The 27,325-nt window shown below is 47.1% G+C and overlaps 2 protein-coding genes across 4 annotated transcripts in view; one reads left to right on the top strand and one right to left on the bottom strand.

Moving 5' to 3' along the window:
* Positions 1–1,928, top strand: part of GAB2 (GRB2 associated binding protein 2) — a 171,835-nt gene extending 169,907 nt beyond the window's left edge. For all 3 annotated transcript variants that reach the window (XM_022593915.2, XM_022593916.2, XM_022593917.3), the window contains one exon: positions 775–1,928. In XM_022593915.2, coding sequence (XP_022449623.1) covers positions 775–918 — 144 coding nt within the window. In that variant the 3' untranslated portion in view covers positions 919–1,928. The remainder of the gene's footprint in view (positions 1–774) is intronic.
* A 3,436-nt stretch (positions 1,929–5,364) lies between these two features.
* Positions 5,365–27,325, bottom strand: part of USP35 (ubiquitin specific peptidase 35) — a 76,848-nt gene continuing 54,887 nt past the window's right edge. The window contains 5 exon segments of the mRNA XM_089915352.1: positions 5,365–6,915; positions 8,138–8,853; positions 8,856–9,445; positions 9,987–10,093; positions 11,036–11,129. Of these exon segments, the coding sequence (XP_089771478.1) occupies positions 6,751–6,915; positions 8,138–8,853; positions 8,856–9,445; positions 9,987–10,093; positions 11,036–11,129 (1,672 nt within the window). The 3' untranslated portion in view covers positions 5,365–6,750.

Genomic DNA, 27,325 nt, shown 5'->3' with positions numbered 1-27,325 from the left:
TGCCTTCAGCGCAGGCCGGCGGCACTCTGCTTCTGTGACTGGGCCGTGCTGTAGCCTGGGTCTCCGGGGGCTCACGCGCCCTCACTCTCAGGACACAGGCACCCTGAGCCCGTAGGACCGCATCCGTCAGCCCACCCCCCGTCGTGCGGATGGGCGAACGAATGCACACGGAGACACGAGCTGCTTGAGGTCACGTGTGAACCCACGACAGAGCCGAGACTCGGGGATCCTGTGTCCTGGTCCTGAGTTCTTCTTTGAGAACTCGCTGTCCAGGTGCAGCCTGCAGAAGGGCTTCCGGGCCCGGGAAAGGCCCCCCTCAGGAAGCACACTTAGTTGCCCAGTCCAGACAGCAGCCCCGGCACAGCGTCCCGCACAGGATGGCTGTGCGCTCACAGCGAGCCACACACAAAGCCCTATGGCTGGTGCTTGTTGGCACCCGGCACAGTCCTTCCTCTGGACAAGTGGCCACAGGGAGGTGGGTGGAGGCGCAGGTGAAAGCCTGGAGCCATCCATCAGGCCAAGGAAGGGCCTGGGTCCCCCCCAGGAGCTGGGACATTGGGACGGCAGGCAGGGGCTGTTGCATCAAACAGGAGGGATGGTGTGGTTTGGAGTTCAGGCCTTACAGGCCACTTTCAGAAAGAAAAGGCAGGTCAGAGAGGCAGCTATGTAGAGCCCCACCTCCTCTCCCGGGAAACGACTCAGGAAGTGCCGCGCGCCCGCTCCCCACGTTACTGATAACTCACAGCCACTTCACTTCCCCGCTCTGTCCCCCAGCCATCCACGTCATCAGTCACTTCCGACGAGAAGGTGGACTACGTCCAAGTGGACAAGGAGAAGACCCAGGCCCTGCAGAGCACCATGCAGGAGTGGACAGACGTGCGGCAGTCCTCGGAGCCCTCCAAGGGGGCCAAGCTGTGACGCGCGGGCCACCGCCCCAGGGAGGGGCCAGGAGGCGGCGTCTCCAGAGCCGATGCCTCCCCGTCTGTCTCCCCCTTCTCCTCTCCAGCGCGCCCTCCTGCCCACCCCCTCTCTACTCTGCCACTCTGGCCTTCAAAGCACTTGACATCAGGAACCCTGACCCCTTCCCCTGGGAGGTGAGGGCCTGATCGAGGCGCTTCCTCGGCTCACTCGGGGCCCACCTTTGATTTTTATCAGCAATGGCCATGCCTCTACCCACCTTAGTTAGAGCTATTGCCAAAAAGCATCCTTCAGCCTCTTCCTGCCCTTTAGACCCGAATACCTACCAGACGTGTGGAGGGAGGGGCTGGGGCTCTGAGCCAGATTCCACACCTCACCTTTGGGCACAGCTCTCAGCCCCTGTCCCTCCCGCTACTGGCCTACCTCTCCCCCAGTCCCGGAAGAAGCCAAGTCGTCTCGCTGACCCAGGGAGCCAAGGACCAGCAGACCAAGGTGGATACAGACTTCTTCAGCCCTGTCTTTCTTGGCAGGGGAGAGGCAAGGCCACCAAAAGATGAAGGAGTCGAGGAGGAAGGTCAGAGGTGGTCTTGAGGGACAAAGGAGTTAGACCCCCAGATGCAGGAGGGCAGTGGGTACCTGCTGTGGTCCCCCATTTGCAGGCCAAGTGGCAGTGCAGCTGTTGCCGGGTGGGAGAGGCAGAAGGACAAGGACAGCAGGAGGGGAAGACTGAGGATGATGGGCAACCCAGAACAAGGAGCAGGAGATGGGGCGACGAAGACACTGCGGGGCCCGGCCCCCGGGACTGTGGGGCCACAGGCCCGGCTCTGCCGCTCTGGGACAGAGCATAGTCCTCTTCCCCGAGACCCCACCCAGCCAAGAGCGCCGCACCCACGAAGCTCGGACTGTGCTGGGCGGTGCAGCGCGTGGGGTGGGAGCGCCGATGTGGTGGTGGTGGGGGGCCGGCGGAGCTGTGGGAAGGCGACGCAGTGTGCGGGGTGGAGGTGCGTGGGCGGGGGGGGGGGGGGGGGACGACTGAGGGGCCACCCTGGGACGGCCTGGGCGGAGACACAGGGCGGCGCCCAGGCCTGGAGTGGAGGCGCTGCAGCAAGTGAGCTTCTGCAAGATGGGCAGTGCGGCTGGGGAGGCGCTGGTAACCGATGGGCTGAGAGGCGGGGCGAAGGCTGGGGGTGGGGGAGGCGCAGCTAGTGGTTGAGTACATCCGGAGGGCCTGGTGGCGAGCCCGGGCAGTGCCGTGGAGATGCAGGGTGGCGCAGAACGTGAGGACTGGTGTGGTGGTCAGGGGAGCGATGTGCATGGCCGCAGGCGAGCGCAGCTCCCAGGACTGATGGGTGGCGGGCAGAGCAGGGCAAAGGAGCAAGCAGAGCGGAACAGAGCCTAGTGGACGACGCGGGGGAGTGGCCGGCGGCTTGTGCCGTTTGGTTGAGTTTTGTGTCAGGTCCCCAGGAAGTACAAGTGTGGCCTGGTGACAGGCCAGAGTGTGTTCTCAGCTCACGTCACCCTCTGTTGCCCTGTCGAATCCCAGGTGCCTAGCTACAGGGACAGGAGAGGGCAGGCCTCTCCTCCCATGGCTTAAAAGGCCACCAAATCAGCATCACCCTCTGCCCACCTTTGCCAGGGACAGGAGGAAGGGCATCACGCCAGGCTCTTTTCTCCTAAGTCTGGGGAGGGGGGGCTCTTTTATGTTAAAGTTCTTGGCCAAATTTTTAAGAGTTTCAGAGGCAACGTGGGTAGACCAAATGTTTCATCCTACCCTGGGGTGAACAGACTTTCCTCCCTCCAAAAAAAAAAAAAAAAAAAAAATGACTTCCCATCCTATTTAAGGGAGGTGGCTACCGCTCACCTTTCTGCTCCTGTGAGCCTGTGTAAACACGCACACCCCAGGCCTGCGGCCTGACCTTACTCCATCCCGGGAGAAATTTTCTCAACAGTAGCCCCTTTCCTCCTAGTATTAGTCATATCAATTCAATAAGCATTCATTAATGGCTGCTATGGCCAGGTCTGGGCTAGGCACTGAGAACACAGGAATTAATCAGACTTTGTATTTGAGAAGGTCAGAGTCGATGAGAAAAAAGACAAGGACACATTGGTAATGGCCATGAGAGACACTTAAAATGCTGATAATGTGCAGAGAGATCGAGGCTTATTCTCTAGGAGGTTGGTGCTGGGGGCAGGAGTGGCGAAGGGGTGGAGATCAGGGAAGGTGGTTTCTAGGAAAAGGGGGTGCCTGACAGGGGCCTTAGAGGAAGAAGGGTCAGATTTTGAGAGGGAAGGAGGGCAAGGCTGGGATCCGGTGGAGAAAGATGGACAGAGAGACTTAGAGAACCTTGTGCTTTGGGAACAGACCTTTGGGAGTATGGGCCCAGCCTCTCAGAAGCAGTGAGGCCATGCCTTGGTGTCCCCTCAGGTGAAATGGTAATGGTGGTGGCAGTGACCTACCCTGGGCAGGGTTTGGTGGTTCACTCTGCCCAGCCCTGTGTCCCTTTAAGGCCCTCTGCAAAGGGTCTCACGTGGCAGAGCTTTGAATGGCGCCACCCCTGTGCCCCCATAGGCTACAGGTGGGCCCAGGTACTGGTACCCTCAGTTCCCAGCATCCTCCCCTATTGATCGCAAGGTGCCCTAATAATGTCACCATTTTCTGAATGTGCCATGTTGTGAATGAAACTGGGTGGAGTCTTGAGAGACTGAGGTGTTCAAATCTAACCACCAAGGAGGCCTCCCTCCAGTTCTTGGTTCCTATAACCCCCAAACCCTTCGGGTGGAGGCAAGAGTAGAGACGGGAGGAAGTACAAGAGAAGAGAAAATTGGCCTGTTGAAAGCAGAGACTGGCTCAAAAGCCCCAAGTACCAAGGTGTCTAATATTCCCCTGTCTGGTCAGTGTAAAGAACTGGTCCTTTGGCCTTCAGTGGGTCAGAATCCACCTCTCCTGGTGGCCTGGCAAGGACTGAGATCCCAGGATGCCTTGTCAGCCAGCATAGCTCACACAGGCCTCGTCCTGCTTGGTGCTCCTCAGAGAAGCAGCTGTTCTTGCCCCCTTCCAGCTCCACCTCTGCAAGGAGTGGTATGGAGCTTGTGTCTCCTTCCCACCTTGGTGAAGAAGGGCCCTGAGGCCTCTTCTGTGGCTACTCCCTGCTCTGTAACTTCTCTCTCGAGGGTCTGGATCACCAGGGATAGGCGGCACCCAGAGCACTGGCCAGTTAACCCAGTCCCCTCCCTAGACTGATTTCAGTAACTTCTACATTCGAAACCGTTCAAATATGTCCCATTCCTAGGACAGAAGCACAGCTGTTCTCAAGGGATTTACCTGGCACAGGGCTAAGGCCTCAGCCACAAGCTGCGGCTGACCCACACCCCTGTGACAGGGCTCTGGAAACAGAGTGCCGGGCAGGAGGGAAATTGGCACGAACTTCCCCCTCTGGCCCTTCTGCAAAACGTGGGGGAAGGAGGCTGAGCGCAGGAGCTCTAAAGCCCCCTCCTTCCGGAACGCACCAAGCTCTTTGGGGCCAGGTGGGCTGCCTGATGAGGGGTCCCCCTGGAGATTCAGGCTGTCATGTGATATTTGGTGGTGTGTGTTCTTATGTGTTTGTTGGTTACATGTGTCTTGAAATTTAGAATCATTTCCCACAGAATCGTTGCTTTGTCGGGAAGAGAAAATGGGCTGGAAGAAGCCCAGTCTTAGGTTTCTGGCCCTCTTACCATTTAAAATTGACATTTAATTTTTCAAATCACTGTTGGTGCCTAATCACTTAAGTTATTAATTTATTCTGTTTTCTTTTTTAAAAAAAATTTGTAACACGTATTTATCCTGTGAGTAGGTCTGGGGAGGGGTGGGAACGTGTTCACACGGGTCCTGTTTTCGCTGTGGTGACACATGGTACAGGCCTGGAGCTTGCAGGTCCCTTTTTACTATGGTGTTGGGTCTGGACAACAATAAAGTCCATTAGACGCAACCAGGAGGGCTGCTGAGTGTGTCTCGTCCGGAGGGGCTGGGGATGGAATGCACACACACTGGGATCCCGGCTCGCTGTGCCAGTCTGCTCCACTTTCATTTGAACAGGAAATAACTGGGTACCTTTCTTGGCTGAGAACACATGTGAATCTTCCTGACCTCGGAAATTGTACTCCTGGTGCATGAAATGGAAATTGTAGTAACATCTGCCAATTCATCTTTCTTAGGAGGCTCAATGGACCAAAGAGATGAATTCTGAGCATGACTGACTCTGTCTCTGACAGACGACTGTCGGCCCACTTTCGCTGGTCCCTGAGGTCTCAAGGGTCTATGGCTTTTGGGCCAAAACTCCTCCACCTGCAGCCCCTGAAGCCCCCGGCCAGGCCACTGCAGTCCCAAGCTCCAAGATGGCTGGAACCTGAGGGCTGCCGCCTACTTTCCTCCCGGCCTGAGCCCAGCCCACCCCACCCCAGATTCTCAGAGGTAAGAAGGGAGGAATGTGGTAGCAGCAGCAGTCTCTGAGCAGCCCAGAGTTCCTGGGGTCTGGAGGAGCTCCAGCCCCACCTGACAGATCAGTCCCTTAACAGTATCCTGTTAGGGTGGCCCCCAGCCTGTGCACCCACCCCTCCACCCCTATCTATCTATCTATCTGGGCACATCCCCACCACCAGTCCTCACTGTTGATTAATTGATGATTGAGTTACACAGCACTTCAGTGCAGGGCATGCTTGCCTCCCCTGGGGCAGCACACAAGTCAGCAGGGCAGGGGGTGGTGTCCACTCCTTCCTGTCCAGACACAGCAAGAAACCAAGGGTTAGAGCCTACCTCACAGCCAGCCAGTGTCTGAGGCGGGAAGAACGACGGCTTTAAAGGCTTCAGAGAACCTATTTTTATTCCTGTTTGAGACCCTGGTTCTCTTCTCTCCATTTAGAAGGGGTACAGCAGGGTCAGGGCACAATGAGGTCACTATTTGCTCCTCACCAGACCGGCCCCGTGATGACGGCCAACTGCTGAGGCGCTGAGCCAGCCAGCTTCCCTCAGGACCGATGTCGTGAGAAACAGAAACATACTTGCAGGAACCTAAGGACGCGCTCTCTCTTAACCAGAAGGGGGATGCAAATGGTGGCATCTCAGGCACTGAGGCAGGAGAGAGGCTTAAGAGGCTGTCCTCCCCTCTGTGCGTTGTTGCTTGGTGTCAGGAGGACAGTCTCTGGTCCTGTGCCAGGCTGCTTCCCACCTACACGCCTCTCAAAAAAAAGTACAAACAGTGTAGGCACCCACCCACAGACGTTGCCTCAGGCCCCTCAGAGAAACCAGAAGCCGGCCAGAGGGGTGACACACAGCTGCCTTCTTTGTGCTAGGGCTTGGATCTGCCTCTGCTTTGTATACCACAGAGAAACAAGATTGTCTGTCTGAAAGGAGCTGGGAAGGAACTGCTACTTGAGGGCAAAACACCAGCGCTGTGACGTTCAGCCCTGTGGGATAGCCTGCAGCGGGTAGGGGACAAGGCCCAGAGAGTGTCCATCTCAGCTGCTTCAAGCTGACCAGGACACTTGGGTGTCAGTAAGTCTTAACGGGGCTGATCCCACTGTTGGGGCCTGAGGCCCGGTTTAAGGGGCTTGGGTCTCACCTCCGTATCTGAGTGAATCTCCGTGTGCCCTTCGGGCTGAGGGCAGGGGCCCAGGAGCCCCCCCCCGCTCCATCTCTCTGGCCCTCGGAAGGGCCTGCCTTCAGGACTGGACCTGCGCAGCCTCCCTCAGACCCAACCTGGCCGAGCACCTCTGCCTGGGACCTGGGTCCCCCCCACTGAGGTTGCCTGTGGCACCCTCACAAGTGCTTAGCAGGCCAGGGGATGAGGGTTCCCATTAGAAGACCAGTCTGTGGAAGTCACCGCTGCCACCTGCAGGGCTGCAGCCCCCCGGAGGGCCTTCATCCTCATCTTTGTCTTCGTCAAAGCCCCTCCCCCAGTGTGGAGACGTGGGGAGTGCAGAGATGTAGGCCGCCCTGCTCCGCGCCTCCTTCTCCTGCTCCTGGAAATACAGATGGGGGTGGGGCCAGAAGCTTAACGGTCGGTCAGTCAGGCTCTGCAGCCTCAGGTCCTCCCTGCGCCCCCAATGCCACCCAGCCCTTCCAAGCACCACCCCAGTCCCCAGGGCCAGGCGCAGAGGAGCCACAGCTTCTGCCCTAGAGGCATGCCAGCTTAGTGGGAGGATGGGTGGGACGGACCCATAGCCATCCTGTAGCTAGGCTTCCAAAGCATTCTTCCTCCTCCCCCGAATAGACACTCCCAGTGGGGCTTCCCTGGTGGCGCAGTGGTTGGGAGTCCGCCTGCCGATGCAGGGGACACGGGTTCGTGCCCCGGTCCGGGAAGATCCCACTGCCGCAGAGCAGCTGGGCCCATGAGCCATGGCCGCCGAGCCTGCGCGTCCGGAGCCTGTGCTCCGCAACGGGAGAGGCCACGGCAGTGAGAGGCCCGTGTACCACAAAAAAAAAGAAGGAAAAAAAAACCTCCCAGCAGGAAAGGAACTCATTTCTACTAACTGGACTGTGAACAGCTGACAAGGGCCTGACGTGGCACCAGAAAGCAGGAGGTGCATATCAAAGGTCACCTCATAGCCCTCAGGGACCCTTCTGCAGGCTTCCTGGAGTGGCTGCCCAGCCTCTGCCTCTCAGGGCACGAGGAACCCTCTGCCAGCGAGGAAGCTCTTCCTCCTGCTGAACTGAGGCCAGCCGTGGATGCGCCTTCTTACCACGGGCCCAGCCCTGCCTCCACCTGGACAGCTCAGCAGAAATGCAAAAGCAGGGCCAGGGTCCCCACGGCAAGCAGGTGCTGCTGGCCAGGGGTCCTGACGTGCCCACACCGGCGGCCTGCGGCAGCACTCCTCATGCTGGTCCGCACACTGGCTGTTTCAGCAGCAAAGTATTTTGATACCACCCTTGACTCTACAGAGTGGAGCCGAAGGCTCAGAGAGAAGAGGCTCAGTGAGTCGGGCGGCCCCCCCATCCGCTCGTATCCACTACTCACAGAGCCCCTCCTCCAGCACACTTATGACACCTTAATAAAAAACTGATCATTCCTCATGTCTGTTCCTCTGAAGTATGGGGCTACGTCTGTCTGGCCCACCAATCTTCCCCAGCACTGAGTGATAGCTGAACGGATCAAGGGAAAAAGGAACAGGCTCCAAAAGAGGAGCCGTCACCATCTGAGCCGGTGGGTGCCGGGAAGCCCCTCCGCCCCCAGGGTCTGCTCACCTGCAGGAAAAGGATGTTGTCTTTGGAAATGGCTTCCATCAAGTCTTTGTGGAGGGTGGGCTCTGCCCGGGCTCGGGGAGAGCCAGGCTCAGCCTCAGGCCCCTCCCGGGGCCGCTGCCGATAAAAGAGCACGTAGGCGGTGTCCTTGGGGAAGAAGGAGGTGACGTTGCTGACAGACTCAAAGGAGGAGAAGGACACCCGGGTGTCGTTGAACAAGTACCACTGGTTGTCGGGCTCGGGCCCGTCAGCCGCTCCCGCGTTTGGGGCTGGGCGGGCCACACCCTCGCGGGCATAGCAGTAGTAGTGGCCGCTCTCCGAGGACACCCCAGAGTGCACCACGACGCTGCAGAGGTCGTAGGCCTGGCCCCGGCCCCCGGCCAGCGGCAGCCGCAGCAGCAGGGGGATGGAGACGTCGTCCAGGATCTTGCGGCGCCGCATGGTGCGCAGGTCGAAGGAGAAGCGCAGCAGGGTCAGGATGAGGTAGCGCGGCCCCTGGCTCAGCTCCACCACCTTCTCGGCATCCTGCAGGGAGGCGCAGGACTCGCAGCGGTAGCGGTTCTCTGCCGTCAGCCTCTCGGGCGACAGGAAGTAGTTGACCAGGTCCAAGACCGAGCGGGAACCCTCCCCAGAGGGGGCAGAAGCATTTCTGAGGGTCCCTGGGCCCAGGCCGTCCTCCTCCTCCTCGGCCTCCTTCTCCTTCTCGGCCTCCTTCTCCCTTTCTCCTCCTCCTTCTCCACTTTCTCCTCCTCCTTCTCCACTTTCTCCTCCTCCTTCTCCACTTTCTCCTCCTCCTTCTCCACTTTCTCCTCCTTCTCCACTTTCTCCTCCTCCTTCTCCACCTTCTCCGCCTTCTCCTCCTTCTCTTCCTCCTCCTTTGCTGCCTCCTCCTGACTGCTCTGCCCCCCGGGGCCCTGGGGGCCCAGGCCTTCAATGTTCAGGACGGTGGGGGGAACGTCCCCTGTGATGCAGTGTTTCCTCTGCCTCCGAGGAGCCGCCCTGCTTGGCGCCTGGGCTCGCGATGGCGAAGGGAGCTCCTGGGCGCCGACGTCCTCTGCGGGGAGCATCACTGAGCCCAGGCGGCGGCAGCGCTCAGGTGGGGGAAAGGCGAGAGAGAGGTCCGTGAACGCCTCCTCCCTGGTGGAGATGTTAAGGCAGCGGAGACAGCATATCCGAGTCACAATCTTGCCCCCGAACATCTTCTCCACCGAGGTTGGACTCGGGCTGGGGGGCTCCTCGGGCGGGGAGGGCGAGCTGGACTGCTTCAGCTTTTGGCAGATCCTCGTCCCCGTTTTCTCCTCTTCGTGCAGCCTGGTGCAGGGAGCAAAGGGCCTTCGTCCATACACACAGACCCATCCCCAGTGCACTGGCCTGACCTGTGCATCTGCCTTACTCAGCTGGCCACGTGTTTACACGCATGCAGGAGAAGGCACGGGGAACATACATATGCGTGTACAAAACGGCATCCGAGCACATGCACTCATAAGCCAGGCACACGTGCTACATACTTACCTGCACGAGGCTCACAAACCTGCCACAAAAAGACGTGCATGTGCCCCCAGAGAGCTGATGAGAAAACACACACGTGCACGCTCAGGCAAGCACTGCATAGTGTACAAACACACACTTACCCTCCCAGTCACGGCTCATGTCAGCATCTCCAAAACTCCCCTCCCACTCGGCCCCCGTCCCCACACTCACGACACACATCTGCTCCAAGCCTTTCCCAAGCGCAGGGCTGTGCCCCCGTTTCCAGGAAGAGACAACACAGCCCAGGGGGAGGGGGCTTTCCCACGAGCACCCTCTCCAGACCTGGAGGCCCCCGTGCAGAGCCAGGCCTGGCCTCCCTTACCGATCCAGCAGGTACTTCAGGTACTCCGAGCAGTCCTGCTGGGTGCCAGGGCTGAACCAGGGTGTCCAGGATGCAGATAGAAAGTTCTCTGGAGAAATGGCAGGCCGCTAGGACCAAGGAGGGAGAAAGACAGGGCCAGGAGCCAGGGCCACTCACCAACCAGCGCCACAGTATGCTAGGCCTGAGGATGGCCCTGGGGACTCGCTGCCCCAAACTTCCAGCCTCCCCACTGAAGTCCTCCCCCTTCCCTGACTCTTCCCACCAAGGCCACGCAGCCTATAATCAGGACGTCGGGTCACGGAGGTGAACAGTCCTCCGGGAGTCTGCTCCTCCCGGACACACCTCACATGTCACTCCAGGCCCTTGTTCATTGCCATTCCCTCTGCCTGAAACACCCTTCTCCCCTGTCAGGAGCTTAGCTATAGAGTTCAAGTCCCAGGTGCAGTTAGTGTCACCTGTCCCACAGTGTCTTCCCAAGAGCCCCCATGCCCATCACGATCAACTCTTCCTCCCTAACACGCACACTACACTCGCGTTTCCCTCTGCTCAAGCACTACAGCTGCTATCTGCAGGTTCCTCTTCCCCACCAGACTATGCGCTCCGTGGAGGCAGGACTGTGGCTGACTCATCTCTGTGCCCCCGCACAGGGCCTGGCATAATGCCTGCCTGGCCAAGGGCTTTAGGTTCCAGGAGGGCAGAGACAGGGACTAAAACAAATACAGCCCTCAGGGTGCCTGGCAGGCAATATGAGTGCTCAAAAATGCCAGCAGACCAGCAAAGCAACACCTAATAGAATGGACTGAACCACTGCTGGGAGAGATGTGGGCAGCACAGCACAGAGGGGCTCAGGAGGCACTCCCTCGCCTGCCCAGTAAGGACGCTGAATCGGCCCCTTGGGCTTTAGCCGTGAACCCATGCCAGCCTGGACTGGGGCCCAACAACTCACACCAGAAAGTGGGGGCCCACAGCCAGATGCAGGCAGGTCGTGGGGAAGGGGAGGGGTCAGACCGGGCCTCCTCTCCAGCACCCCCGACCCCCCCTGTGCTCACCTGGCTGTGCTCCAGGAAGGCGAAGAGCCACTGCAGCTTGGTCATCAAGGGCTGGGAGTTGTTCTCAGTCAAACGGAGCACACAGTGTCTGAAACTTCCAAACAGAGCGGGGCACCTGGAGTAAGCCAAGGGCACCCAAAGAACCTCTACTCACCCATACTGTGGCAACCCAAGGACTCCAAGCTAAAGGCAGGACAGACACCTGTAGCTCAAATCTGGGCCAGGCGCCAGGGAAGAGAAGCAGGTGAACAGCTCGGCTCGGAGGTGACCCCTGCAGTCCCTTCAGTTCTAACAGCCTGTGACTCCACAATTTGAAGATTCCAATGTCCTAAGGTCTTATGGTCTCAGGGTTTTAAAGTTGGAACTCTCAGACATGCTCCAGAGTCCATGCCAATATCACCACCAGCCACTCACACCCTTCTCCCTACTTCCCTGAGAAATGGCGTTCAGACCCGTCCAGAGCAGCACGCCCTGCTCCAACCTTGGCCCTCCAGGCCAACTATTACGGCCCCTTCTCAGGGCCCCTGCCACCCCAAGTTGTCCCTCTGCCTTCAAATGGGAGGGGGTCACTGTGAGGAATATGCTGAAAAAAGAGGACGGGGGTAGACTGGGGCTCATGAAGGGGTCTGATCCCATGGGAGATAAGAAAGAGCCCCTCCTGACAACCACATTCCCTGGAACAAGTCAATTTCCAAGCCCCAGCTGAGCTCCTGTTCTCCCAAGAAGCTCTGGCTAGACAGGCATCTCTCCAACCTGCACCCACTGTGCAGGACAGTATAACCAAAGTGCGGTCCACTTAGCAGTCTGTGACAAAGCAAGTTCAGAAACTGAGACTTTAGAACCTTGTATAGTGATTTGACAGTACTATGACCGTACAAGCACACGATCATCTCCTAGTAAGTCATTTTATTGTACTCTACAAAGGGAAGAGTCTGCAGCAGACTGGAAGTTCAAAAGACGAAACAAAACTAGTCCTTCCCCAGGCAGTTTGAGAAGCGCGACAGCAGCATGTTAGGAGTTCCTAGAGTTCAGCTCCAACCTCCTCCTGGAGCTGAAGCTCAGAGAGAAGAAACTGCATGGAGGTCCTACCACAGCCAAAGCCAAGGCTTACTTCCACTGTGACTTTTAAAAAAGATGTCTAAGCGTGGTACTGGTGAAACACACACAGGTGAATAGATCAACAGAACAGAATAAGGAGCCCAGAAATATACCCCCATAAATATAGTCAACTGATCGTTGACAAAGGAGCAAAGGCACTATAATGGAGCAGAGAAAATCTGGTCAACAAATGGTATTGGAACAAGTATACATCCAAAACCAAAAATAAGAATCTGAACACAAACCCTACACCTGTCACAAAAATTAACTCCAAATGGATCGTAGACCTAAATGTAAAATTCAAAACTATAAAACTCTTAGAAAATAACAGGAGAAACCTAATGACCTTGAGTGTGGTGATGCCTTTTTAGACACATCACCAAAGACACAATCCATGAGAGAAATAATTGATAAGCTGGATTTCATGGAAATTAAAAAATTCTGTTCTGTGAAGTACAGTATCAAGAGAATTAGAAGACAAACCAGAGACTGGGAGAAAATATTTGTAAAACACACATCTGATAAAGGACTGTTAAAAAAAAAAAAAACCTCTTAAAATTAAACAATAAGAAAACAAACAACCTGATTAAAAAGTGAGCCAAACATTTTAACAAATATCTCACAAAAAAATTATATAGATATGTGTATATATATATATATATACATATATATATATACACACACACAGATGGTAAATAAGCACATGAAAAGATGCTCAACATCATGTCAATCAGGGAAATACAAATTAAAACAACAATGAGATACCACTGCACACCTATTAGAAAGGCCAAAATCCAGAACACTGACAACACCAAATGCTAGCAAGGATGTGGAGCAACAGGGACTCTCATTCATTGCTGGTGGGAATGTGAAATGGCACAGCCACTGTGGAAGAGAGTTTTGCAGTTTCTTACACAACTAAACATACTCTTCCCATCCTATGCAGCAATCACACTCTTTGGTATATACCCCAAGGAGCTGAAACCTTATATCCACACAAAAACCTGCACAGGGATGTTGATGCAAGCTTTATTTAGAATTGCCAAAACTTGGAAGCAACTAACATGTCCCTTCAGTAGGTTAATGGATAAATGGCAGTGTGGTACATCCTGGCAATGGAATATTATTCAGTGCCAAAAAGAAATGAGCTATCAAGCCACAAAAAGAAATGGAGCAACCTTAAATGCATATTACTAAGTGAAAGAAGCCAATCTGAAGAGGCTACACACTATATGATTCCAAATATATGGTTCTAAATGTATGATTCTGGAAAAGGCAAAACGATGGAAACAGTAAAAAGGTTGCCAGGAGTTAGAGGGGGATGAACAGATAGAACAGAGGATTTTTAGGGCAGTGAAAATACACTAGATGAACCTCTGGAACAACATTAAATGCACCATTTGCATTATAAGGGTCCCAGAAGGAGAAGAGAGAGAAAGGGCATGAGAAAATATTTGAAGAGTTAATGGCTGAAAACTTCCCTAACACAGGAAAGGAGGAATACATCGACACATATTAATCAAATTGACAAAAATTAAAGAGAAAATATTAAAAGCAACAAGGGGAAACAAACAAGTAACATACAAGGGAATCCCCATAAGGTTATCAGCTGATTTTTCAGCAGAAACTCTGCAGGCCAGAAAGGACTGGTATGATATTTTTAAAGCAATAAAAGGGAAAAACCTACAACCAAGAATACTCAACCCAGCAAGGCTCTCATTCAGATCTGACAGAGAAATCAAAAGCTTTACAGACAAGCAAAATCTAAGACAATTCAGCACCACCAAACCAGTTTTACAACAAATGCTAAAGGAACTTCTCTAGGCAGAAAAGAAAAGGCCACAACTAGAAATAAGAAAATGATGAATGGGAAAGCTCACTGGTAAAGGCAAACATACAATAAAGGTAGGAAATCATCCACACACAAATATAATATCAAAACTAGCAATTATGAAGAGAGGAGAGTACAAATGCAGGATATTGGAAATGTACTGGAAATTAAGAAACCAGAAACTTAAAAAGCAAGTTTGCATATATATACAGACTACAATATCAGAACCCCATGGTAACTGAAAACCAAAAATCTACTCTACACTAGATACATACACAAAAAAGAAAAAGGAATCCAAACTCAACACTGAAGATAGTCATCAAATCACAGGAAAAGAGAACAAAGAGGAAGGGAAGGAAAAAGACCTACAAAAACAAATTCAAGGGCTTCTCTAGTGGCACAGTGGTTGAGAGTCCGCCTGCCGATGCAGGGGACACAGGTTCGTGCCCCAGTCCGGGAGGATCCCACATGCCACAGAGCGGCTGGGCCCGTGAGCCATGGCCGCTAAGCCTGCGTGTCTGGAGACTGTGCTACGCAACGGGAGAGGCCCGCGTAACGCAAAAATAAAAAACAAAAAAATTCAAAACAATTAACAAGGGCTTCCCTGGTGGTGCAGTGGTTAAGAATCCACCTGCCAGTGCAGGGGACACGGGTTTGAGCCCTGGTCCAGGAAAATCCCACATGCCTCAGAGCAACTAAGCCCACGCGCCACAACTACTGAGCCTGCTCTCTAGAGCCTGTGCTCCGCAACAAGAGAAGCCACTGCAATGAGAAGCCCACGCACTGCAATGAAGAGTAGCCCCCACTCGCCGCAACTAGAGAAAGCCCGCGCGCAGCAAAGACCCAACACAGCCCAAAATAAATAAAAATAAATTTATTTTTAAAAATTAACAAAATGGCAATAAGAACATACATATTGATAATTACCTTAAATGTAAATGGATTAAATGCTTCAACAAAAAGACACAGACTGACCAAATGGATACAAAAACAAGTCCCATATATATGCTGTCTACAAGAGACTCACACTTCAGATCTAGGAACACATACAGACTGAAAACGAGGGGATAGAAAAAGGTACTCCATGCAAATGGAAATCAGAAGAAAGCTGGAGTAGCAATATTCATATCAGACAAAGTAGACTTTGAAAGAAAGACTATTACTAGAGACAAAGAAGGACACTACATAATGATCAAGGGATCAGTCCAAGAAGATATAACAATTATATGTGCACCCAACATAGGAGCACCTCAATATATAAAGCAAATACTAACAGTCATAAAAGGAGAAATCAACAGTAACATGATAATAGTGGGAGCCCTTAACCCCCCACTTTCATCAATGGACAGATCATCCAGACAGAAAATCAATAAGGAAACAGAGGCCTTGAATGACACATAAGACCAGATGAACTCAACTGATATTTATAGAGGATTCCATCCAAAAGCAGCAGAATATACATTCTTCTCAAGTGCACACGGAACATTCTCCAGGATTGACCACATGCTGGGCTACAAAGCAAACCTTGGTAAATTTAAGAAAATTGAAATCATATCAAGCAGCTTTTCCAACCACAATTCTATGAGATTAGAAATCGATCACAGGGAGAGATCAAGATATCGGAGTAGCAGGATGTGAAGTTCACCCTCTCCCACAAATACATCAAAAATACATCTACACGTGAAACAATTCTCACAGGATATCTACTGAACGCTGGCAGAAGACCTCAGACTGCTGAAAGGGCAAGAAAATCTCCACGTAACTGGGTGGGAAAAAAGAAAAAAAAGAAGAAAAGAAAGCAAGAAAGGAATCGGGATGGGACCTGCAACATTGGGAGGGAGCTATGAAAAAGGAAAGGTTCCTGCAACCTGGGAAGCCCCCTCACCGGCAGGGAGGTCAGCAAAGATAGAAGGGGAGCTTCAGAGCCTTTGAGGAGAGCGCAGCAACCTGTTTTGAAGCAGCCAGAGCAGAGGGAGAACTGCACAGATGGTCAGTGCCACCACCCTGTGCTCCCTAGCCTGACACACATGTCTGCCAGAACTGACAAGGGCTGGGTGCTGGAACTCGGGCTTTGGAGATCAGAACTGGGAAGAGGACTGGAGATGGCTGTGTGGAGACAGACAGGGGTGGGAGTGGTGCTGGAATCCAGTACAACCATGGCTGGGAGTGTATGTGGAGGAAGCCTGGGACGTCATAGAGGTCAGTCACCACTGTTTGGGGGATGTACAAGGGGAGGGGTGGGACCCAGATTGCAGCCTTTTCCCCTGTGGGCACGCATGCAGAGGGCAAAACACTGCCCGCACGGGCTCCAGGGGCAGTCTCAAGCCTCCACTGCCGCCCACCTAAACGCCAGGAGCAGTCACAAGCCCCCACTGCCGCCCACCTAAACGCCAGGAGCAGTCACAAGCCCCCACTGCTTCTCTCCCACATCCCAGGAGTGGTCCTGGGCTCCCGCCACCACCCTCCCAGACTCCAGGAGTGGTTGCAAGTCGCATCCACTCCCATCGCATGCCCTGAGGGTGAGTCTGAGCCACTACCACCTCTGAGAACCCCAGGACCGGGCACCAGCCACCACATCTGCACACACCCTATCAAGGGGATAACAACCAGCACAAGCTGAGAAAAGAGGCTACAGGGATCCATGCTAAAAACAGCCCTCACACCAAATTTATTAAACCCACACAAGCTACAAAGGGATGAAACCACATATAAATAGTTCTTCTAGACCACAGTAGATAATTGTTTCTCCTTAACTTACAGAGTAAGAGAAATATAAGTAACATGAAGAAGCAAAGGAACCACTCCCAGTTAAATGACCCAGCACATTCCCCTGAATGAACAATGAAGCAGACCTCTTCAGTCTAATAGACACTGATTTCAAAAAGGAGATAATAAAAATACTGAAGGAATTAAGAAAGGCTATTGACAGAAATGCACAGTACTGTAAAAAGGGACTAGAAACTATAGAGAGGAACCAAGAAAAATTAGAAAACATATTTGCAGATATGAAAGCTGAGCTAAAGGCAATGAACAGCAGAATGAATAATTCAAAAGAATGAATAAGTGACCTGGAAGATAGAAAAATGGAAATCACCCAATCAGGACAGCAGACAGTACACAGATTAAAAAACAAAAAACAAAAAACTTCTGTGAGAGCTTCCCTGGTGGCACAATGGTTGACAGTCCACCTGCTGATGCAGGGGACATGGGTTCGTGCCCGGTCCAGGAAGATCCCACATGCCGCAGAGTGGCTGGGCCCGTGAGCCATGGCCACTGAGCCTGCGTGTCTGGAGCCTGTGCTCCACAGTGGGAGAGGCCACAACAGTGAGAGGCCTGCGTAACACAAAAGAAAAAAAAAAAAAAATTCTGTGAAAGTGATGATAACAACAATGAACAGCAAAAAGATATACATGAAGATGTAAAAGAGAATATCAAAATCATAAAATGTAGGGGAGGAGAGTAAGAAAATGTAGAATTTTTTTCCTGGAATGTATTTGAACCTATATGACTACCAGTCTAAGGCAAGTAGATACAGGAAGGGGTTAACATACTTGAAAAACAGGGTAACCGCGAATCAAAAACATACAATAGATTCACAAAAAAACAAAAAGAAGAGAAGAAAAGTATAATACAAAAGAAAATCATCAAACCAGAAAAGGAAAAACAAAAAGAAAAAGGGACAGAGAGGAAATATAAAATCAATGGGAAAACACAGTTTAAAATGACAACAAATACATATCTATAAATAATTACCTTAAATATCAATGGACTGAATGCTCCAATCAAAAGACACAGAGTGGAAGGCTGGATAAAAAAGCAAGAGACTACAATATGCTGCCTATAAGAGACCTACTTTAGGACAAAGGACACACATATATTGAAAGAGAGAGGATGGAAAAAGATGTTTCATGCAAACAGAAGTGACAAGAAAGGGGGGGGCTGGCAATACTCATATCAGACAAAACAGACTTTAAAACAAAGTCCATAAAGAAAGATAAAGAAGAACATCATATGATGATAAAAGGATCAATAGAAGAAGAGGATTTTACACTCATCAACATATATGCTCCTAATATAGGAGCACCCAAATACATAAAACAAATACTAACAGACGTAAAGGGAGAAATTGACAGAAATACAATAATACTAGGAGACTTTAACACCCCACTCACATCAATGGACAGATCTTCTACACAGAGAATCAATAAGGCAACAGAGATACTAAATGATACAATAGGACAGTTAAACTTAATTGATATTTTCAGGACACTACATCTAAAAAAACCAGAATACACATTCTTTTCAAGTGCACGTGGAACATTCTCTAGGATTGACCACATACTAGGGCACAAAACAACCCTCAACAAATTTAAGAATGTAGAAATTATCTCAAGCATCGTTTCTGACCACAGTGGCATGAAACTAGAAATTAGCCACAGAAAAAGAAATGAAAAAAAAAGAAAAATTACATGGTGACTAAACAACATGCTACTAAACAACCAATGAGTCAATGATGAAATCGAAGAAGAAATTCAAAAATACTTTCAGACAAATGACAATGAAAACACAACCATACAAAATCTATGGGATGCAGCAAAAGCAGTTCCTAGAGGGAAGTTCATAGCAATACAGGCCTTCCTCAAAAACCAAGAAAAATCTCAAACAACCTAACCTACCAATTAAAAGAACTAGAAAAAGAAGAACAAACAAAACCTTAATTCAGCAGAAGGAAGGAAATAATAAAGATCGGAGGAAATAAATAAGATAAAGATTAAAAAAACAATAGGAAGGGACTTCCCCCCCCCCCGGTGATCCAGTGGCTAAGGCTCTGCACTCCCAATGCAGGGGGCCTGGGTTCGATCTCTGGTCAGGGAACTAGATCCCACATGCCGCAACTAAGAGTTCGCATGCCACAACTAAAAAGGATCCTGCATGCTGCAACTAAAGATCCCACATGTCACAACTAACAGATCCCGTATACCACAACTAAAAGATCCCACATGCCACAACTGAAGATCTCACATGCCACAACTAAAGATCCCACATGAAGCAACAAAGATCCTGCATGCCACAACTAAGACACGGCACAGCCAAATAAATAAATAAATATATTTTTTTAAAAAATCAATACAAACAAGAGCTGGTTCTTTGAAAGGATAAACAAGATTGACAAAACTCTGGCCAGGCTCACCAAGAAGAAAAGAGACAGAACCCAAATAAAATAAGAAAAAAGAAAGGAGACACAACAACTGATACTGCAGAAATACAAAATAATAAGGAAATACTTTGAACAATTATATGCCAACTAATTCAACAACCTAGAAGAAATGGACAAATTTCTAGAAACATACAGCCCACCAAAACTGAATCAAGAAGAAATAGATAATTGGAACAGACCAATCACTAAAAGTGAAACAGAATATGTAATTTTAAAACTCCCTACAAACAAAAGTCCAGGACCAAATGGCTTCACAGGCAAATTCTACCAAACATACAAAATATAATTTATACCAATCCTTCTCAAACTCTTCCAAAGAATTGAAGAAGAGGGAACACTCCCAAGGACAGTCTATGAAGTTACCATCACCCTGATACCAAATCCAGATAAAGACACCACCAAAAAAAAAAAAAATTACAAGCCAATATCTCTGATGAATATAGATGGAAAAAATTCTCAACAAAATATTAGCAAACCAAATCCAACAACACATAAAAAACATCATACACCATGACAAAGTGGGAGTCATCCCAAGTTCATAAGAATGGTTCTACATATGCAAATCAATGTGATAAACCACATAAACAAAAGACAAAAACCATGTAATCATCTCAATAGATGCAGAAAAAGCCCTTGACAAAATTCAACATCCATTCATAATAAAAACTCTTACCAGAGTGGGTATAGACAGAACATATCACAAAATAGTAAAAGCTGTTTATGAAAAACCCACAGCCAATATAATACTCAATGGTAAAAAGTTGAAAGCCTTCCCCCTAAAATCTGTAACAAGACAAAAATGTCCACTCTCACATCTTCTATTCAACATAGTATTAGAAGTCCTAGTCACAGCACTCAGACAAGAAAAACAAATAAAAGGTATCCAAATTGGAAGGAAAGGGATAAAATTGTCATTATTTCAAATGATACGATACTATATGTAGAAAACCCTAAAGACTCCACACAAAAACTACTGGAACTGATAAATGACTGAATTCAGCAAGGCAGCAGGATACAAGATGAATATACAGAAATCAGTTGCATTTCTTTACACCAAAAATGAACTATCAGACAGGGAATGTAAAAAGACAGTAACTTTTAAAATAGCAACCCCCAAAATGAAATGCTTAGGAATAAACCTCACCAAGGAGGTTAAAGACTTATATGCTGAGAACTATAAAACATTAATAGAGGAAACTGAAGATGATTCAATGAAATGGAAAGATATCCCATGCTCTTGGATTGGAAGAATTAATATTGTTAAAATAGCCATACTACCCAAAGCAATCTACAGATTTAATGTGATCCCTATTAAATTACCCATGATGTATTTACAAGACTAGAAAAAATAATCCTAAAATTCATATGGAACCATAAAAGACCCAGAATTGCCTAAGCAATCCTGAAGAAAAAGAACAAAGCAGGAGGAATAACCATCCCAGACTTCAGAAAATACTACAAAGCTACAGTAATCAAAATGGCATGGTACTAGAAGAAAAAATAGACATATGGATCAATGGAACACAACAGACAGCCCAGAAGTAAACCCACACACCTACAGTCAATTAATCTTCGAAAAAGGAGGCAAGAATACACAATGGGAAAAAGTCTCTTCAGCAAGTGGTGTTGTGAAAATTGGACAGCCACATGTAAATCGATGAAGTTAGAAGACACCATCTCACCATATAGAAAAATAAACTCAAAGTGGCTTAAAAGACTTAAGTATAAGACATGACACCATAAAACTCCTAGAATAGAACACAGGCAAAACAATGTCTAACAAATCGTATGTTATGATTTCTTACATCAGTCTCCCAAGGCAATAGAAATAAAAACAAAAATAAACAAATGAGACCTAATCAAACTTGCAAGCTTTTGCACAGCAAAGGAAACGATAAACAAAATGAAAATACAACCTGCAGAATGGGAGAAAATATTTGCAAATGATGCAACTGACAAGGGCTTAATTTCCAAAATATACAAATAGCTCATAAAACTCAACAACAAAAAACAACTCAATTGAAAAGTGGGCAGAAGACAAAAAGAGACATTTCTCCAAATAAAACAAACATATGGCCAATAGGCACATCAAAAGATACTAAACATTGCTAATTATTAGAGAAACGCAAATCAAAACTACAATGAGGTACCACCTCATGCCAGTCAGAATAGCCATCAAAAAGTCTGCAAACAATAAATGCTGGAAAGTCTGTGGAAAAAAGAGAACCCTCTTGCACTGTTGGAATGTAAATTGATACAGCCACTGTGGAGAACAGTATGGAAGTTCCTCAGAAAACTAAAAATAGAGTTACAATTATATAATCCAGCAATCCCACTCCTGGGCATATATACAGACAAAACTATAATTCAAAAAGATAAATGCACCCCCTATGTTCACAGCAGCACTATTCACAATAGCCAAAACCTATGTTTTAGGTTTTTAGGAAAAAAACCTAAATGCCCATCGATAGATGAATGGAATAAGAAGATGTGGTACATACATACAATGGAATACCACTCAGACATAAAAAAGAACAAAATAATGCCATTTGCAGTAACATGGATGTAACTAGAGATTATCATACTAAGTGAAGTAAGTCAGAAAGAGAAAGAAAAATACCATATGATATTACTCATATGTGGAATCTAAAATATGACACAAATTAACCTATGTATGAAACAGAAACAGAATCACAGACATAGAGAATAGACTGGTGGTTACCAAGAAGGAGGGTGGTGAGAGAGGGATGGATTGAGAGTTTGGGATTAGCAGATACAAACTGGTATATATGGAATGGATAAACAACAAGGTCCTACTGTATAGCACCAGGAACTATATTCAATATCCTGTGATAAACCATAATGGAAAAGAATATGAAAGAGAATGTATATATGTCTACCTGAGTCACTCTGCTGTACAGCAGTCATTAACAAAACACTGTAAAGCAATTATACTTCAATTTTAAAAAAGGAAATCAATCACAAGAAAAATACTGTAAGAAACACAACATGTGCAGGCTAAACAACATGCTACGAAACAACCAATGGATCACTGAAGAAATCAAAGAGGAAATCAAAAAATATCTGTAGACAAATAACAGTGAAAACACAATGATCCAAAATCTATGGGATGCAGCAAAAGCAGTTCTAAGAGGGAGGTTTATAGCAATACAATCTCACCTCAGGAAACAAGAAAAATCTCAAATAAACAACCTAACCTTACACCTAAAGCAATTAGAGAAACAAGAACAAAAAAACACCCAACTTAGTAGAAGGAAAGGAATCATAAAGATAAGAGCAGAAATAAATGAAATAGACATGAAGAAAAAATAGAAAAGATCAATGAAACTAAAAGCTGGTTCTTTAAAAAGATAAACAAAGTTGATAAATGTGTAGCCAGACTCATCAAGAAAAAAAGGGAGAGGGCTCAAATCAATAAAATCAGGAATGAAAAAGAATAAGTTACAACAGACACCACGGCAATAAAAAGGATCAAAAGAGATTACTACAAGCAACTATATTCCAACAAAATAGACAACCTAGAAGAAATGGACAAATTATTAGAAAGGTACAAACTCCCATGACTGTACCAGGAAGAAACAGAAAATACGAACAGACCAATCACAAGTACTGAAATCGAAACTGTGATTTAAAAATTCCCAACAAACAAAAGTCCAGGACCAGGTGGCTTCCAAGGCGAATTCTATCAATCATTTAGAGAAGAGTTAACACCTATCTTTCTGAAAATCTTCCAAAAAATTGCAGAGGAAGGAACACTTCCAAACTCATTCTATGAGGCCACCATCACCCTGATACCAAAACCAGACAAAGAAACCACAGAAAAAAAGAAAATTATAGGCCAATATCACTGATAAACATAGACACAAAAATCTTCAACAAAATACTAGCAAACAATACATTAAAAAGATCACACAGCATGATCAAGTGGGATTTATCCCAGGGATGCAAGGATTTTGCAATATCCACAAATCAATCAGTGTGATACACCATATTAACAAACTGAAGAATAAACACCATATAATCACCTCAACAGATGCAGAAAAAGCTTCTGACAAAATTCAACACCCATTTATGATAAGAATTCTCCAGAAAGTGGGCACAGAGGGAACATACCTCAACATAATAAAGGCCATATATGACAAACCTACAGCTAACATCATACTCAACAGTGAAAAGCTGAAAGCAGGGACTTCCCTGGTGACACAGTGGTTAAGAATCACCTGCCAATGCAGGGGACACAGGTTTAATCCCCGGTCCGGGAAGATCCCATATGCCATCGAGCAACTAAGCCCATGTGCCACAACTACTGAGCCTGCATTCTAGAGCCCACAAGCCACAACTACTGAGCCCATACACTACAACTACTGAAGCCCACATGCCCTAGAGCCCACACGCCACAAGTACTGAGCCCATGTGCTGCAACTACTGAAGCCCACGCACCTAGAGTCTGTGCTCCACAACAAGAGAACCCACTGCAATGAGAAGCCCGTGCACCGCAATGAAGGGTAGCCCTCGCTCGCCACAACTAGAGAAAGCCTGCGCACAGCAACGAAGACCCAAAGCAGCCAAAAATAAAATAAACAATTAATTTTAAAAAAAAAAGGAAAGCTGAAAGCATTTCCTGTAAGATCAGGAACAAGACAAGGATGTCAACATAGTTTTGGAAGTCCTAGCCACAGCAGTCAAAGAAGAAAAAGAAATAAAGGGAATCCAAGTTGGAAAAAAAGTAAAACTGTCACTCTCTGTAGATGACAAGATACTATACATAGAGAATCCTAAAGATGCTACCAGAAAACTACTAGAGCTCATCAATGAACTCAGTAAAGTTGCAGGATACAAAATTAATACACAGAAATCTGTTGCATTTCTATACAGTAACAATGAAAGATCAGAAAGAGAAATTCAAGAAACAATCCCATTTACCATCACATCAAAAAGAATAAAATATCTAGGAATAAACCTACATAGGAGGCAAAAGACCTGTACGCCGAAAACTATAAAATGCTGATGAAAGAAATAGAAGACAACACAAACAGATGGAAAGACATACCATATTCTTAGATTAGAAGAATCAATATTGTTAAAATGGCTATACTACCCAAGGCAATCTACAGATTCAATGAAATGTTTATCAAATTTCCAATGGCATTCTTCACAGAACTGGAACAAAAAATCTTAAAACTTGTATGGAGACACCAAAGACCCCAAATAGCCAAAGCAATCTTGAGAAAGAAAAATGGAGCTGGAGGAATCAGGCTCCCTGACTTCGGACTATACTACAAAGTTATAGTTATCAAAACAGTATGGTACTGGCACAAAAGCAGAAATATAGATCAATGGAACAGGACAGAAAGCCCAGAAATAAACCCACACTCCTATGGTCAATTTATCTTCGACAAAGGAGGCAAGAATATACAATGGGAAAAGATAGTCCCTTCAATAAGTGGTGCTGGGAAAACTTCACAGCTACATGTGAAAAAATGAAATTAGGACATTCTTTACCACCATACACAAAAATAAACTCAAAGTGGATTAAAGAACTAAATGTAAGACCGGATACTATAAACCTCTTGGAGGAAAACACAGGCAGAACACTCTGACATACATAGCAGCAATATCTTTTTCGATCCATCTCCTAGAGTAATGGAAATAAAAACAAAAATAAACAAATGGGACCTAATTCAACTCAGATGCTTTTCCACAGCAAAGGAAACCATAAATAAAATGAAAAGACAACCATAGAATGGGAGAAACTATTTGCAAATGATGCAACCAACAAGGGATTACTCTCCAAAACATACAAACAGCTCATGCAGCTCTATATCAAAAAAACAAAACAAAACAAAAAAACAACCCAATCAAAAAATGGGCAGAAGATCTAAATAGACATTTCTCCAAAGAACACATATAGATGGGCAAGGGGCACATGAAAAGACGCTCAACATTGCTAAGTATTAGAGAAATGAAAATCAAAACTATAATGAGGTATCACCTCACACCAGTCAGAATGGCCATCAGAAAGTCTACAAACAATAAATGTGGGAGAGGGTGTAGAGAAAAGGAAACCCTCCTACACTGTTGGTGGGAATGTAAATTGGTACAGCCACTATGGATAACAGTATGGAGGTTCCTTAAAAAACTAAAAACAGAGCTAGCATATGATCTAACAATCTCACTCCTGGGCATATATCTGGAGAAAACCATAATTCAAAAAGATACATGTACCCCTATGTTCACTGCAGCACTGATTATAATAACCAAGACATGGAAGCAATCTAAATGTCCACTGACAGAAGAATGGATAAAGAAGATGTAGTACATATATACAATGGAATACTACTCAGCCATAAAATATGATGAAATAATGCCATTTGCAGCAACATGGATGGGTCTAGAGATTATCATACTCAGTAAAGTATGTCAGACAAAGACAAATATCATATGATATCACTTATATGTCAAATCTGATACCAATGAACTTATTTACAAAACAGAAACAGATTCACAGACATAGAAAACAAACTTATGGTTACCAAAGGGGAAAGGTGGGGAGAGGGGATAAATTAGGAGTTTGGGATTAACATATATACATTACTATAAGTAAAATAGATAACCAACAAGGTCCTACTGTATAGCACAGGGAACTCTACTCAATATTCTATAATAACCTATATGGGAAAAAAAATCTGAACAAGGATGGATATATATATATATATATTTATAACTGAGTCACTTTGCTGTACACCTGAAACTAAATACAACATTGTAAATCAACTATACTCCAATATAAATTAAAAGTTAAGAAAATACACTATATAATACCATAATGTTAGATAAATGTCATTATACAGTTTTCCAAACCTACAGAATGTACAATACAGAGTGAACATAATGTTAACTATGAACTCTGGGTGATTATAGTTTGCCAATGTGTAGCTTTCTCCTTGGTGAAAAAAAAAAATGAACCATTCTGGTGAGTGACGTTGACACGGGGGGAGGCAATGCGAGTGTGAGAAGAGAGGGTTGGGAAATCTCTACATCTTCCTCTCAAGTTTTTTGTAAACCTAAACCTGCTCTAAAGAAGAAAGAGGATTCTGGGATTATGGCAGAGTAGGATGCATCAGGAAACTGTCTCCCCACATACACAATAACTGTACTGGCAGAATCTGTCTGATGTTAACTAGTTTTGGAACTCACTCCGGAGTCTACTGAAGGCTTGCAACTTCCAGGGGAAAGCTTCCAGGGGAAAGCTTCTGGGGTAAAGTGCAGTCAATGTCAGCTCTTAGCACAGTAGCAGATGGCTGTGCACATGTTCCTGGAGCGGTTTACACACATCTTGTAGGAGCTAGAGTGGGTAAAAAGGACTCTCTCCACGCCCCACCCCCCCAATACTGGGGAATCTGTACTCTGATTGCTGCTTCTGATCACACAGGTGCAGACATAGACATGGGCAGCCATTGTTGCACTTTCCCCGCACTGTTGTAAATGCCTTCCCCTCAAGCTAAAGTGATTTCCAGGGGACTTAAAGGGCCAGCACCCTCCCCACCCTCAGTTCCCCAATTCATTTTTTGCTTTTCCCCTTTGAGGAGCCAAACATTAGAGACTAGCACATTAAAAAACAACTGCATATATGGGGAAAATTAGAAAGTGACTGCATATGCCCAAGGAAAGACTCAGAAAAGAGATAAGAAGACATTAAATTTACACTTCAGGCTGATCATCAGCACAGACACAGACTGTAACAATAAAAAACAAAAACAATAATAAAAAATAACAAACCCATGGGAAGAAGGAGAATCTGATTTCCAGAGTTACTATATTATTAAACTCACATGTCCAGGGCTCCACAATCACAAGACATACAAAGAAACAGGAAAGTACAGCCCATTCAGAGGAAGAAAAATAATTCAACAAAATCTGTCCCTTAATGGCAGATGTATTAGACAAAGGCTTTAAAACACTGGTCTTAAAGGTAATCAAAGAACTAAAGGAAGATGTGGAGAAAGTTGAGAAAATGATGTGTGAACAAAATAGAAATATCAATAAAGAGATAGAAAACCTAAAAAGAAACAAAAAAAAGAAATTCTAGGGCAAAAAAGTACAATAACTGAAATTTAAAATT

Source organism: Delphinapterus leucas, chromosome 7 (assembly GCF_059928025.1).
Source record: "Delphinapterus leucas isolate spDelLeu-1000000601 "Yukka" chromosome 7, BTC_Dleu_Yukka2, whole genome shotgun sequence".
In the NCBI taxonomy this organism is placed as follows: Eukaryota; Metazoa; Chordata; class Mammalia; order Artiodactyla; family Monodontidae; genus Delphinapterus; species Delphinapterus leucas.
Note: the sequence above shows the minus strand (reverse complement) of the source record. Positions and strands in the feature narration are given on the sequence as shown.